Source organism: Phascolarctos cinereus, unplaced genomic scaffold (assembly GCF_003287225.1).
Source record: "Phascolarctos cinereus isolate Bilbo 61053 unplaced genomic scaffold, phaCin_HiC Scaffold_3;HRSCAF=262, whole genome shotgun sequence".
NCBI lineage: Eukaryota > Metazoa > Chordata > Mammalia > Diprotodontia > Phascolarctidae > Phascolarctos > Phascolarctos cinereus.
In genome coordinates this window covers 81,603,040-81,617,835 of record NW_027555736.1, presented here as the reverse complement: position 1 = coordinate 81,617,835, position 14,796 = coordinate 81,603,040, and the positions used below count along the sequence as shown (strand labels likewise).

Below are 14,796 nucleotides of genomic sequence, written 5' to 3'. Positions count from 1 at the left end.
TGAGATTTTCCTTGTTGCCAGACCCTCTCATACACACCTGTAATTAGGAGGCTGAGGCTGGTGGCTAGCTTGAGCAAAGTAGAGTTCTGAGCTGCAATATGACCAGAATCAATCAGGTGTGCATACTAAGTCTGGCATCAGTATCATCAGCCCCCTCTAGAGGAAAGGGAACCAGGATACCTAAGGAGGAAAAAACTGGTCCAAGTTGGAATCAGAGCAGACCAAATCTCCCTATGATCAATAGCCAGATGATGCCTGTAAGCGGCCATTGTATTTCTAGCCTGGGCAAGATAAGGAGACCTAATCTCAAAACAAATAAACGAACAAACAAAAATTCTCTTTATCCAAGATTCCCATAGATGTTACTCCAAAAATGTCCTAGATTAGGGAGGTATTTGAGGGCAGGAGAAGACCTTCAGTTTGGACATTTCTCTCTCTAAACTAGTAATGCTAGGACTTAGAATAACATTAAATTAATAAAAAATTATTTCAGAAATACTTGTGCCAACGATGCAGAATATAGCATTTACATATGTGTGTATCTAGATGTACATAAACATATATGTGCATATACATAAATATAAGTTTATGTGTATGTATACACGTGTGCAGACACACAAACACAATATCACCTATGTGCATATATATGTACACATATGTACATACATATAGACATGCATATAGATATGTTCATCCATCCATCCGTCTATGGAATCTAGCTATCTATGTATTCTCTGCACAGCCCAGACTGGTTTTGACAAGTCTACTGTTCCCTCCTGGATAAAGAAGGTGAATACAGTGTCTTAGGAAGCTGAGGGCTCCCTTTTTCATGTAGAAGAACTCTGTGTCTCTGACAGTCTCCCTCTGAGTTGCCAGGAGCATGTCAGCATTAGTTGAGAGTAGCAGCAGGGACTATCACTGATCCTAACCATCTAGGTCTGTAGAACAGTCAGCAAACACAACTAGAGGCATAAGGGTAAAGCTACTCAGTTATTTGTAGGGTCCACAGATCTAATGCTGGCTGAGACCTCAGAGGCCACCTAGTACAAGGATGGGGAACCTGTGGCCTCGAGGGCACACATGGCTTAGTCCAACTCTTCCATTTTACAGATGGAAAAACTAGGACCCAGGAAGGTGAGATGATACCTCACCCAAAGTTCTTTAAATATTAAAGCCTAAAGCCAGCATTTTTTCCACTATACCAGCTCCCTCTACTTACATGTCACCTACAACCTAAGCCCTTCCTACCCCACCCCAGGGCAGCAGCAGCAGCAAAGTCCTAGCACCTCCCCCCCCCAGAATATTAGTTACCATATGTTCAGCAAATGAAAAATAAATTTAAAAAAGCCTAAGCAAAGCCCAAGTGAGAAAACCAATCCTTCACCAAACCATCATGCTTTGTGAAGATAATGGAGAAATCAATATGTACACCACGATTGAGCTCTGCTGTGTTTCCTTGGAGTTGTCAACGTGGGGTTTGTTCAGAGATTCAGTCACAGAAACTTCTTGGGAACCTGCTGTGCCTAAGGGCTGTGTTTCTCCGGGTTTTAGCCCCTCTCTCTCTAGGGAACCACATATAGGAGATGCCTCAGTTGCTTCAAGGTAGTTCTATTGAAGCCTAAAGTTGCAAGAATTTGCGCTTCCGGAGTGATCTGTACTTTGCCAAGAGCTTTCTTCCCCATGAGCCTGTGAGTGAGTAGAGTGGGCTACCAGCAGGGATTTGCCCAACATCTAATCACTACTAAGCAGTACAGCAGGAGCCCAAATGGGAGTCTGCAGCTGTCCACTGTGGTGCTCTATCCTCTGTAACACACCGTACAGACTCCTTGGTGACTGCAGGACATGGAACATGGGCTGCATTTTTGGTCTGAGTGACCCCCTGTGGAGAGGCAGCGTGCTGGAAGGAAAAGAACACAGGCCTCCAGAGTCAAGAGATCTGGGCTCTATTCCTCCTCATCTCCGCTCATGATAGCTATGTAACCTTAGGCAAGTCACTTGGCTGGAGCAATATTGGATAACAGTTTCCTCACCTGTTAAAAGAGGAGGTTGGATTGAAAGAGGCCCTTTCCAACTCCATCTATGAGATGAGCTCATCGATGCCTATGGTTTCATGATATATGAAACCTAACAATTCAGTCACTCAGATCCAATCTACAATTTAAAAAGTGGAGAGAAAAAGCGTTCTTATTTTCAAATGTTGATTTACCACTCAAATTGTGCATTTCATGTGGTGGGGGCAGGGCAAGATTATCACTATGTCTGTCTGTCTGTCTATGTCTGTCTAACTGTGTATCTATATCATAGGTATGATTGGTTATAATAACCAATAATAATAATAATTACAATGGTTTACATTAGACTGTGAGTTCCCCCATTAGGCTGTGAGATCCTAGAGAACAGAGACTATCATCTTTCTTTGCATCCCCAGCACTCAGCACAGTGCCTGGGATATAGTAGGCACTTAAGTTAGTGTCAGCAAGGTGGCACAGTGGATAGAATGCTGGTCCTGGAGTCAGGAGGATTTGAGTTCAAATCCAGCCTCAGATACTAACTAGCTATGTGACCCAGGGCAAGTCACTTAAACCTGTTTACTTCAGTTTCCTCATCTATAAAATGAGCTGGAGAAGTTAATGGCAAACCTCTCCAGTATCTTTACCAAGAAAACCCCAAATTGGGTCACAAAAAAACAGACGTAACTGAACACAAATGTTTGCTATTTATAGAGTGATTTAAAATTACAAAAGATCTGAGAAGGCCCAAGAAAAAGATCTTTTTTTTTAAAGCAATCTAAAGCCTTAGAGATCATCTAGGCTTTTAACCTTTTTGTGTGTTTTTAACCTTTTATGTGTTATGGACCCATTGGAAATCTGCTGAAACCTATAGACCCCTTCCCGAAATAATGCACAATATAAAATACATTGGGTTCCAAAGGAAACCAATTATGTTGACATATGATTATCAAAATGAATCTATTTTTTTAAAAGACAAGGTCATAGACCCAGGTTAAGAACCTTTGATCTAGCCCAACCCCTTCATTTTACAAATGAGAAAACTGAAGCCCAGAGAAAGGGAAACCAAGTTGACATAGCCAGTAAACAATAGAACTGGAATTCATAGCCAGATCTCCTGTGTTCTCTCATGGTATCTCAAGGCAGATCAGCCTCATCATTGTGTGAAAGAGATAGAAAGGTCGCTCCAATATTGATGTAGGATGAAAATGTACCATTCACATCTAACTTAAGGTTGTCCTTCTGAAGCTCTTTAGAATCTTCCTAGAGAGGATGCTCCCCTAAATACTTGGCAAGTCAAGGAACATTTTGATCAAATAATAAATATAATAATCATTCATTGATTGAAACTATGCCCTACTCTCATACTAGAGCATGGCTTCAAAAAACTGTTCAATAATGTTTGGTAAGGTCAATATATAATTCCATCACTGGTCCCAGTCACAAAATACACATGGCCATAGGTAGTGGGGCATCATAAATGTAGCCAGTAACCTGTCCTTACTTAAATACCTAATTGACCATTATCTGCTTGCTAAGTATGTATGGGCCCTGCATTAGTATTTAGCTACCATGAAAAAAAATGTCATTCAGGGGGCAGCTAGGTGGCGCAGTGGATAGAGCACCAGCCCTGGAGTCAGGAGGACCTGAGTTCAAATCTGGCCTCAGACAAATAACACTTACTAACTGTGCGAATCTGGGCAAGTTACTTAACCCTAATTGCCTCACCAAAAAAAAAAATGTCATTCAAAAAATGTTATTGGCTGGATCTAGGCAACAAAATTAAATTATGAGCCTGCCATTGGTACTTGTTGTCCATTTAGGAGACCTGTTCAGTGTGTTGTTGGGAGCCTTCCAATTCTGTTATTCTGCTTGCAAAACCATTTTCCTCTCTGAGATAACATTCTGTCTACTCTGGATAGATCTTATGTGTACCTAGCTATGTTCGTGTTTTTCTCCTCCACACAATATGAGCTGCTTGAGGGCAGGGTCTGTTTTTACCTGTCCCTAGAACTTAACACAGTGTCTGCCCCATAGTAGGAGCTTAATAAATACTCATTGAATGATTGAATGATTTCTAACTCTTTGGTCCTTTAAATTTTAAAAAAAACAAAACATTTACTTTATTGCAGCTATAAATAAACTTTATTCGATTTAATGTAATAAAACATTTGCAAATGGAACATGACATTTATCTTACTATAGTTAATCCTTTAAATTATGAATACAATTATGTACAGTCACTCTATGATGCCTGCAGTTAAGATATTGATACAGTTTTGTCTAGAAGGTAAGCGCCCATCTCCTCTTTGTCTGGGATGCAGGTGCTTCTCTGGTTAAGGTAAGAGTCAAAGCCGAAGCAAAGTCATGCACATCCAGTCTGGGGCCCCTATTAAAAAGCCACAAAGTCCTAGGGGTGCATCATCTCCTGTACTGTGGGGAAAATCCATGTGCTGGTAGGACTCTCCATCCATCACCTGGAGCTCAAGGCTTCCTCCTCTCAGGCCTGCTGTCTCAAGATTACCACTATTTTTGTAGCCTGTATTTACTGAACCTCACAGTTTGACAAGTCAGGTCAATGACAGGATCAGTTCTGTTCAGCAGCCTGCTCTGATCGATGACCTTACACGAGATAGATTTGCATCACTCAAGGCACACATTTGCTTTAAGATACAGGCATCACAGTGAATGAGTCTAGCGGCCTTCTCAGGAGCTTTCAGCCAAGCCTCTAGGGCATTCCAGCTCTTCCTTACTGCTTTTTCCATCTAACTCATATCACAAAGTTGGGCACAATTATGCTCAAAGGAAGTAGTTCTTCCCACTGAACATTCAGAAGCATGCAGGGGACAAGCATACCAGCCTTGAAGTGCAATCCCACTGCAAACAAAATGGCATCTACCAGTTATTGGAACATAAAGCATTTCAAGGTTTGGAAAACCCGTTCTGTTCTTTCTTCTCTTAGTATCCCCAGCACTTACGTACACAGTAAGTGCTTAATGAATGCTTGTTGACTGACAGATTGCTCCCAGTGCAGTCTTTTTTCCCCCCTTGGATTGCCAACAACCTTGGGAAATTAATTGCCCTAATCCCTCAGCACCCTGAGGAAGAACTGTTAGCAAAGGGAAATCTATAGCCAAGCTTTCTGGCCCTTTCCAGCCTTAGGTCCATTCACGTGTCCTACAGGGACAATAAGTAGATCAAGACACAAAGTACTTTTATCGGAAAGACACAGGGGCCTCTGTAAAAAAGCCAAACTACTGGACAAGGGCTTTAGATAAACAATGCCTTGGGACTAGGTTTGTATTAGCGGACTACAGTAGTTTTGTTTTCTAACACAGGCATGCAACATTTTCAACACTTGACTTATCAGTGTTTGCTTAAAAAATATCTATTTGTCATACAACAAAATACAGCTTTTTTTTTCCACCAATGATCCCTGAATATTCATAATAACATCTTGCCTCAGAAGCATGGGGACTGTGAACTAGGACTTCCTTTCACTCACACAGATTTAGACAGATGTGAAGCACTAGAAACTGTATTTCCCTCTTGTATGGAACTCAGTTTTGTCGATGTGCTTATTGCTAAAATGTGATCTTGCTGTCACACGCAGACATTGATTTTCATTTGTACACAAGAGCATTGGTTTGCAAATGGAGAGCAAGCAAGAGAGAGCAAGAGATCATCCCTCTTCGGATCAGCGCATGTCATACAATGGATCATCCATGTTGATGTTGCATTTGGATGGTTCCTCCCACAGGAGAAGCTGCATTTGGAAAGCCAGAAATTTCTTCACCAGGAGCGAGTCACCTTTTTCACCCCCTGTTGATTTCAGGCTCCATCATTCTGCTCTGCATCATGAATCATGACTTTTTTTCCGACTATAGTCAGAGTTTTGTCTATAAAAAAAAAAGGAGACAGACAGGAAAGTAATTTAGCAGGACCATAAACCCGATTTTTCATTTCTCGGTGGATGGATTTAATTCCTATAGAATCAAAGCAGTTGACTCAATTGGGGCTTCTGAAGAGGTTAGAGGTGCTTCTAAGAAAAAAAAAGTGTGCCCTTTTTCATCTTCTTCCTGATTTTCATAAGCTGCCAAGCACTCAGCATATTTATGAAGCAGCCCTGAATAACAATCTAGAAACTTACTTTTGTGATAGATCTGTAGTGAAAAAGAAAAAAAAAAGAACACTTAAAATTGCCTACAAAATGGAATGGTATTTACCTTGTTTGAAAAGAAAAATGATGAATAATAACAAGCCTGGCACATAGAAGAGGCATTGTGGAGCAGCAGAAAGAATGCAGAATTTGGAGTTTGAGGACCCCACTTTTCAATCTAGTAAAGCCTCTCTAGAGAGGACTGTTGATTTAGATTTGGAAGAGTCCTCAGACAAGCTAGTCCATATGAGATATATGGACTATATGAGAAAATTTTTATTTTTATTTTATATTTATGTTATTTATTTTATATGAGATATATGGACTATATGAAAAAATATTTATCTATGAGAAAACTGAGGCTCAGAGGAGTTGTGTCCATCTTCTTTCTCAGTCAGTTAATAAGCATTTATTGAGCACCTACTGTATTCCAGGCACTGTGCTAAGCGCTGAGGAGCCAAAGAAAGAAAAGCAGAAAACAATCCCTGCTCTCTAGGGGTTCACAATTTTATGAGGAAGCCAATTTAGCCAGCTGTTATTTATCTTCACATTTCCAAAACTAAGAGGCAGTATGACCCAATGGGTACAGGGCCAGCTTCAAAGCCAGAAAGATGAGTAGAAGTCCAGCTTTTGAAACATACTTGGCTTTGTGACTCTGGGCAGTTCATTTACTCTCCCAGTGTTCTGAGAATGCACTAATTCATATTGGTAAAGGGAATTTCCCTACCTGGGAGTTCGCTATACCAGTGAAATCACAGGTGTACTCTCTATCCCTAGCTCTAAAACTAACTAGCCCTAGACCCAACACAGAATAAGTATATAATAAATATTTGCTGAGTTAATGCTAAGTGGAAGGAATGTTTCCAAAAATGCCTTTATTCCTTTACTTTGTTGTTGTTGTTATTGTTTTTAGAGAGAAAAATGTATCATGAAAGCCTAATTTTCTGGAACAAGGCCACACATCCTACCAATAATTCTACCACAACCGCCACTAAAAATGGCCACCAAAAAGAGCAGAAAATCTAAGGAAATCTAAGACTTAAGACAGATATTTATAAGTTCTGGATTAGAAGGCATTGGAGCTTGGTTTGAGGACTAGACCTGTGATTAAATTCTTTCTGGAACTTGGAGTCCCTGAGTAACAGCTTGGAAATGGGATCTGGAAGTAGATAACTGCCATAGGTCTTCATCAGCATGAACAGACTTCTTTCACCTACCTCCAGACCACATTTTTATGTTTATATAAACATAAAATTAAGTGTGTAGGGAATAGCTTTTCCTGACTGTTTTAGAACCAGAAATATGGCTGCTGTGAAACCTCAGGAATTCACTGGAATGGAAAAGATGCCCCACGTAATCATGGAGTGCCACATAGGAAGTATTGCCAGCTCTCTGTGCCCAAGGTGATGCCCTGCTCAGCTTCTCCAAAATAGAAGGGCCACATTACTCTTATTCATTCAAATCCACTGTGGAAGCCAAAAGTTGCGTGGGCTCATTTGTTCCTTCCTTTTTTCGTTCTCACTTCCCTCCACATAAATTCCATCTTGCATAACCTCAGGATTCACAGGCTCAGAAACACAAGCTTTCAAGATGGAAGGAAACATGCAAGTCATGAAATAACACCACTTCATTTTACTGATAAGGAAACTGAGGCCAACAGGGGCAAAGTGATTTATGCATGATGGCACAGGTTGTAAATAAGTAGCATAGCCATGCATCTGAATGAAGCTCCTCTGACTCCCAATACAGTGAATGCTCATTCCTCTACACCATGATGCCAACTCAGGTCTAGATAATTATGATAACATAAGCGCTGCCCAGCTCTCCTCCTTCCAACAGGCCTTGCATACCACTACAAGATTAATCTTCCTAAAATACTCCTCATCATACTTCTCCTCAACTCATAACTTTCCAACGGTTTCCTATTACCTACTGAACAAGGTCCAAACTTCTCAGTTTGATACTCCAGATTTTTCATCGTCTGGGCTCCAACCTATCTTTATATTCAGGTCTCTCATTGTTTTCCACTAAAAAAAACCCTGTTCCATCCAGGCTTTTCTCAAAAATTAAACCTTGGCCATGTCCATCTCCATGCATTAAAAGGTCATGCTTTTCGGTCTAGCTGGAATTATCTTCCCCTCTCCTCTCTGTCTATCCAAATGCCACCCATTCCTCAAAGCCCAGCTCAAGCCACACCTCCTCTGTGAAGCCTTTAGCGCTCTCTCTCTCTCATGAATTCTTATTGCACTTACTATCTATCCCACCATCTAGCACTTTTTTGTCTTTTACTGTCTTTTTAGCATGATCTAAATGTTCTTCTGAGTGTCTCATACAGACAAAGAGACTGCAAACTTCTGGAAGTCACAGAGTATGCCTTAGACTTCTTTTTTTATCTCCTGCAGTGTCTAAAACAATGACATGCACATAAAAGGTACTCCACAAATATTGCTTGAATGAATGATTTTTTTCCTCAATGAGGCCAATCTTACAAATTGTATATGTATATATATATATATATACATATATATATACACACACACATATATACACATATATATGTATATATGTATATACATATATATGTATATATATATATGTATATATATACATATATATGTATATATATATACAGAGTGAGAGAGAGAGAGAGATTATCCAGAGTTGCTATTCTTTCATCTTCCATGACCACACATTTTTCAAAGATGATAGATATTTTTAGGTCAATCATCCTGAAATTACTTTCAATAATATGAAATATAAGATGTAAAGAAAGGGGAATCAAAAGAAAATGTATCAAAAAAACCAGCAAGTTTAAATTAAAGAATTAATTAATTCATTAAACTAAAGAATTAAATTCTCTTATTTTCTCAGTCTTGCCAAGTCAAAAAGACAAATGTTGCTGGACTTCTTTAATTTGTTATCCTATCCATGAGTTTTACAAACTTAAAATCCTGTTAATTTTATGTTTAGGAAAAATATCAAGATTTGAGAAGAGGCCCAAACTTTGGCAAGCAAGAATCATTAAATATCTTCAATGACACTTAAAAGTGATTACCAAGTACTTTGAAAATATAAGTTGCAAATTAATGCAGTTGAATTTGCTTCAAATGGTGCCTGCCCACACATAATACAATGCAGGGAGAATATTGCTCACATTACAGTTCAATGCTGTCGCTCCTTAAAGTGAATACATTCCCAAAAGACAAATGTATTCAAGAATATTATGTTATTGAGCACAAAGTGTCATCTCCTCATCCCACTTCCAATTCATTTCATGTATTCTCCTAACATCAAATAACAAGGAAAAGGTAATAAATGGGTAGAGGCAACACCACTGTTGGATACCATGAGAAGCCACTGCAGAGTTTGATATGAAAAGTTGTTTCCAGACTACAGTGATAGGGTGATTTGCAATGCAGAAACATGTATGCTAGTCACACCAACCCGAGTCAGCTCAGTATAGAAACTCCTGAAATAAATAAGGGTACAAAATGAACAGAGAGTACCTAATGTCTGGTCACATTTTTAAGAAATGCCTCAGAGGGTTTGCTTCTCAGGACTGCTAGGGTCTAAGAGTCCCCCAAAAGATACAATAAAGCCTAAGAGTCTTCCTTCCTGGAATCATAAATAACTGAGTTCAAACCAGGCTTACAGTACTTACCAGCGGGGTGACCCTGGGCAAATCACTTAACTCCTATTTGTCTCAGCTTCCTCATCTGTAAAATGGGGGTTAATAATAGCATCTAATTTGCAGAGTTGTTGGAACAATCAAATAAGATAATATTTTAAAAGTGAAGTGTCTGGTACACAGTAGTTGCTATATAAGTGCATATGCCCTTCCCTCCCTTGCCCCCCAGGATAGTGCCAGAGTCCAGAGTCAGTCCCTGAGTTTGTGGCAGATATAACAACCCCATACCTAATTAATCCCCCTTTTTTTGAATCTACATATAGCACTTTGGACCTCTACTTTATAGAGGTAATTTAATTTGTAATATAGTTGTTTGTGTATGACTTATCTTCTTTGCTAGATTATCAAGGACTACATCTTAAATTTTTGGGTATCCCTCCCTCCCTAAGCACTGTGCTTGCACACAGCAGATGCTCAACATATGTCTGTAGTACTGAATTTGTTGAACAGGCCTTAGTAAGAACCAAGTCCCCTTTTATGGAGAATGGCTCCCTCAATCCCCAAAAGAATCTAGATTAGGGAAATGTAAAGTCATTTCACTAAATACAAGCTAGACCAATAGAGGTGTTAATACAGAGACTCCCAAAGTGGACAATACTGCTCCCGCGGGGTAGGGGAGGGTGCTGGAACAATCCAGATGGGTGGCAGTAGCTTCTCCTACAATTAGTAGGCATTGAATAAAAATAAGTGCACAGTAGAAGCATAAGGAAAGAAAAGAAGGTAAGAAAATTATGAAAAACCATTAGTACATGTTTCATCTGTTGTGTAACAGTTAAAGTCATAATGATTACATTATTTTCCAAATAAACACACAGAATGCAAGTTATAACATATCAGTGGTCAAGTCTGCTGACAAGTCTTAGCAAGCAAGTGTTGGCAGGTGAACATGTTGTGCATTGGTGGAAAGACCAGCATGCATCAGCAGGAATATATGTGTGTAATGACTTGTTTACAATACTATACTATGTGGTTACATAATGAAATATTGTGTCATCAAAATTTCAATGCAGGAAAAACCCCACAAATTTACAATAAATTATTAAACTTAAGATGTGTCATGTTTTTAAATTAATATATTTTCCTGAAATGATACAAATTTCAAAAAAAATTAAAAGGTTAAAGGAAGTAGATTTCCAGAAGGATGCTGAGTAATTTTTTTTTTTTTTTGAAAAGGGAATGGTAGGCCAAATAAGTTTGGGAACCTCTGTGTTAATATTTAGCAAAATGGTGCAGTATCGGTATTAGCCTAGATTACCTTTGGCATATCAGTATTCACATGCTGAAAATGCCCTGTAATTGGTGCCCAAGACACTGGAATTGTCCTAGAGTCTTGGTATGGGCTCTTTGACCCCCATCAGAACCACCAACAACCGCTACCTTGATTAGCATTTGAGCCAGAGTAAAAGATGTGTACTGGAATCTATATTCCTTCCTACAATGAGAAAAGTGTACCATTATTAGAACTTGAGGGCAGAGTCCAAAATATTAATTGATAAATTTATAGTTCAAAATGTGAATTGATATATTTATATGATATTTATAACTATTAATACAAAAATTATAAACATAAATATTTATGTATTTATCCATTGACATCTTATAACCTCCCACTCAGTGCAAGAATCTCAACTACTACATTCCTGACAGGTTATTACTTGCTAAAACACTTACAGTCCCTACCTAGCAAGTCAGCCTGATCCAATTTTTTTAGCAGCTATAATACTTACAAAATGTTTCTTTATATGTGGAGTTGAAAATATCATATTTTACATTATACTTTCATTGCCACCTTTATTTTTTTCTTTTTATATTTAACTTTTCAATTTTAAATATCACTGTCATTTCCCAATTACTCATCAATTCCCCCTTCCCCACAGAATCTGCCTTGTAATAAATGAGTAAAGTCAAATGAAACAAATCAGCCCATTGGCCATGTCTGGAAATGGATGCCTTATTCTACATTGTAGTTCCCTAGTTTCCAACTTTCTGACTAGAGGCTATGTTACATTTTTTTTTTGAGAAATAAAGGAGCATGAGGGGGTGATGGGAGGAGGAAGACGATAAGGGGCCAAAAGCTTACTTCCTCATTTTGCCCAAGCTTAGCCCTGCCTACCATATCACCCTGAGAGGGATAATACCAGAGCATTGTCCACTTTGCTGCCAGCTATGGCAAAGAAGGTTCAGAGAAGCCCCTGGTTCTGCTGCCTCAGAATCGCAGGGTTCTATGCAAACAAGGGAGGGACCTTATGATATGGCTCTTCCCCCGCCCCAGGCTCACAAGCTTCCTGGGGTGACTCTAAAGTTAAGACCCTTCATTAGCCGGCCTCTGGGGTAAGGAAGGAATAAAGGAAGGGGAGGTAACAAAGAAATGAGGCAATAAGCTCTAGGTCAGTGCTCTAAGCACCCTGCTTCCTGTTCCACCAAGGTTGCTTGGTTTTTTGGGGGGAAATTGCTCCTGTTACTTTTGGAGCTCCAAGAAAGAGGGCAAGGATAATCCTCAAATACTGCTTAGGAAGAAAAGGGTAGAACAAAAGGCGAACATAAGAGGACTAAAGAAGAAAAGAAAGGATGTCAGCAGCAAGGACTTGCCTGCTTAACCTGATAAATTTTCTGAAGCGGAGATGCAAGTTCCCATAATGCAGTCTGTCCTGAATGTTTCATTCTGGGCATGTTCTCTGACCAGTTTGGTAAAATCTCATTAATTTGCTTTCCACTAATTGGAAATTAGTGGTGCTCCAGATGTAGGGCTAGGCTAAAGATTACCTTTGTGCTAGGAAAGATTTACTAAGCAGAATAATCATGTAAGCAAGATTGCATAAGGAAATGCTAACCTTCTTAAGGAAATTCTTTTGGGGACATTTTAAGCACAGATCTGCATATTTTTCCTCCTCCATTTTCATTTTCCTCTCAGCTACTCACTACCTGTGGTATCACAAAAAGAGCTCTAAATTTGAAGAGTGAGATGTGGATTTGAATCCCAAATCTAACACTGATAACAAGACCCCAAGCAGATCAATTCACTTCTTTGAGACTCATTCCTATACGTAAACTGAGGAAAATAAGATTATCAGCACTAACTTCTCAAGGATGTGAATTTATAAGGAAATCCCACTATAAGTCTTAGAGCATCCTGCCAATGTGAGCCTCTGCCTAGCTCATTTCCCACTGCAGTTATTCCAACCCTCTCCACAGTATTCAAACTCTAATCCTGCCCTCCCCCTCTCAACAAAGCTCAGTGGCTTTATTTGCTCCTGCCATGCACAAAGCAGTAATGTTGAGTGGCTCATCCACTCCCATCTTCATTTCCTCATATCTCTATTTATATATGGAGAAGGTCGCATGATGTTGTGGAAAGAATCAAGGCACTACTCTTGGATCTTCCAATAATTAACTATGTGAGGTTGGACAAGTCTTTTTAGCTCTCTTGGTCTCATTCTACTCATCTGTAAAAATAAAAGAGTTGGACCAGATTATTGCTAAGATCTTTTCCAGTTCTAACAGCTTGTAATTATATTCTTTATCTTCTCTTCCCTTCTTGTCATTCTCAGAAGAAGTCATCTGCACAATCTAAAGGCATTTTCTCCACCTGTCCTCTTGGCCCAAGTCCTTCTGACATTATGGAGAGGGAGGGAGGCAGAGAAGGGAAATTGTTCCATTATTTTCCCTCCTTCTCAAATATCTTCAATCTCTCTGACATCAGTGGCCCCCTAGCTTCTGCTTTCAAACATACTCAGGCCTTCCCAATCTTGGGGAAAAAAACCAAACCATTTCAATGATCCTCCTGAACCTTCTAGCCACTTATAGAAGCATTTTTTCTTCCACATACTGTCTTCTCTATCTTCTATTCCCTACCAAACTTCTTAAACGAGTGGACCATATTTGAAGCTTCAGTTCCCTCACCACTTATTCCCTCTACCCTGTTACTCTAAAGTTTCTACCATAAGCCAGGCACTATAGAGCTGGAAGAAACTTTGGGTCATCAAGCTCAATGCCCTCATTTTACCAAGGAAGAAACTGAGGTCCAGTAAGGTTAACTCATGCTTTGCTCACAGTAAGTGCTTAGTAAGTGCTTGCCGATTGTCCAAGGTCATACAGATAATAAGTGGCAGAGACGGGATGAGAACTCCATCCTCTGACTCCAACGCAGCATTCTTTCCATTGTCCCATTCTGCTTCTCTACTACTGACTACCTTTTCCTTGAAACTCTAGTCTGTATGTTTACATGACACCAAAGACTCCTTGTTTGCTCTTCTTTTGAATTCTCAGGTTTTTCTTTTAACCCCCATACTATATGCATCCCCTAAAACTCAGTCTTTATACCTCTGCTCTCTCAAGTCCTTGAGGCATCATCCTCTATCATACCTTCTACTTTCACATCTAGCCTCATGACTCTCAATTCTGCTTTTTCAGCTCAAATTCCAATCCCATGTTTCCAAATGCCTGGGGCAGCTAGGTGATCCAGTGGATGGAGGGCTGGACCTGGAGTAAGGAAGATCTGAGTTCAAATCCAGCCTCAGACACTTACTAGCCATGTGACCCTGGGTAAGTCACTTAACCCCTATTTGCCTCAGTTCCTCATCTGTAAAAGGGGAACATACTGGGAAGGAAATGGCAAACCACTTCAGTATCTTTGTCAAGAAAACCCCAAGTAGGGTCATGAAGAATTAGTCATTACTCAACAACAAGAACATTTCCAAATACCTGATGGACATTTCCACACAGATGACTTCATTATCAATGTGTCTAAAATGGAAGTCATTACCTTCTTCCCTAAACCAGCTTTCCTTTCCACTTTCCTCACATCAATTGGTGGTATTGCCATTCTCCTAGAATCAAAATCTTGGAGTTGCTTTCTATTCCTCTTTTTCTCCATTCTTCTCCACCAGTCACCAGTCCTATCATTCCTCCTCCACAGACTCTCTTATTCACCACTTTCCAAC

General features: G+C 39.6%; 1 protein-coding gene across 2 annotated transcripts in view; it reads right to left on the bottom strand.

Moving 5' to 3' along the window:
• Positions 1-4,137: 4,137 nt before the first annotated feature.
• Positions 4,138-14,796, bottom strand: part of HTR7 (5-hydroxytryptamine receptor 7) — an 85,896-nt gene continuing 75,237 nt past the window's right edge. For both annotated transcript variants that reach the window (XM_020964174.2, XM_020964173.2), the window contains exon 3: positions 4,138-5,908. Coding sequence is in view for 1 of the 2 variants with exons in the window: in XM_020964173.2 (XP_020819832.1) it covers positions 5,866-5,908 (43 nt within the window). In the remaining variant the exon portion in view is untranslated. The remainder of the gene's footprint in view (positions 5,909-14,796) is intronic.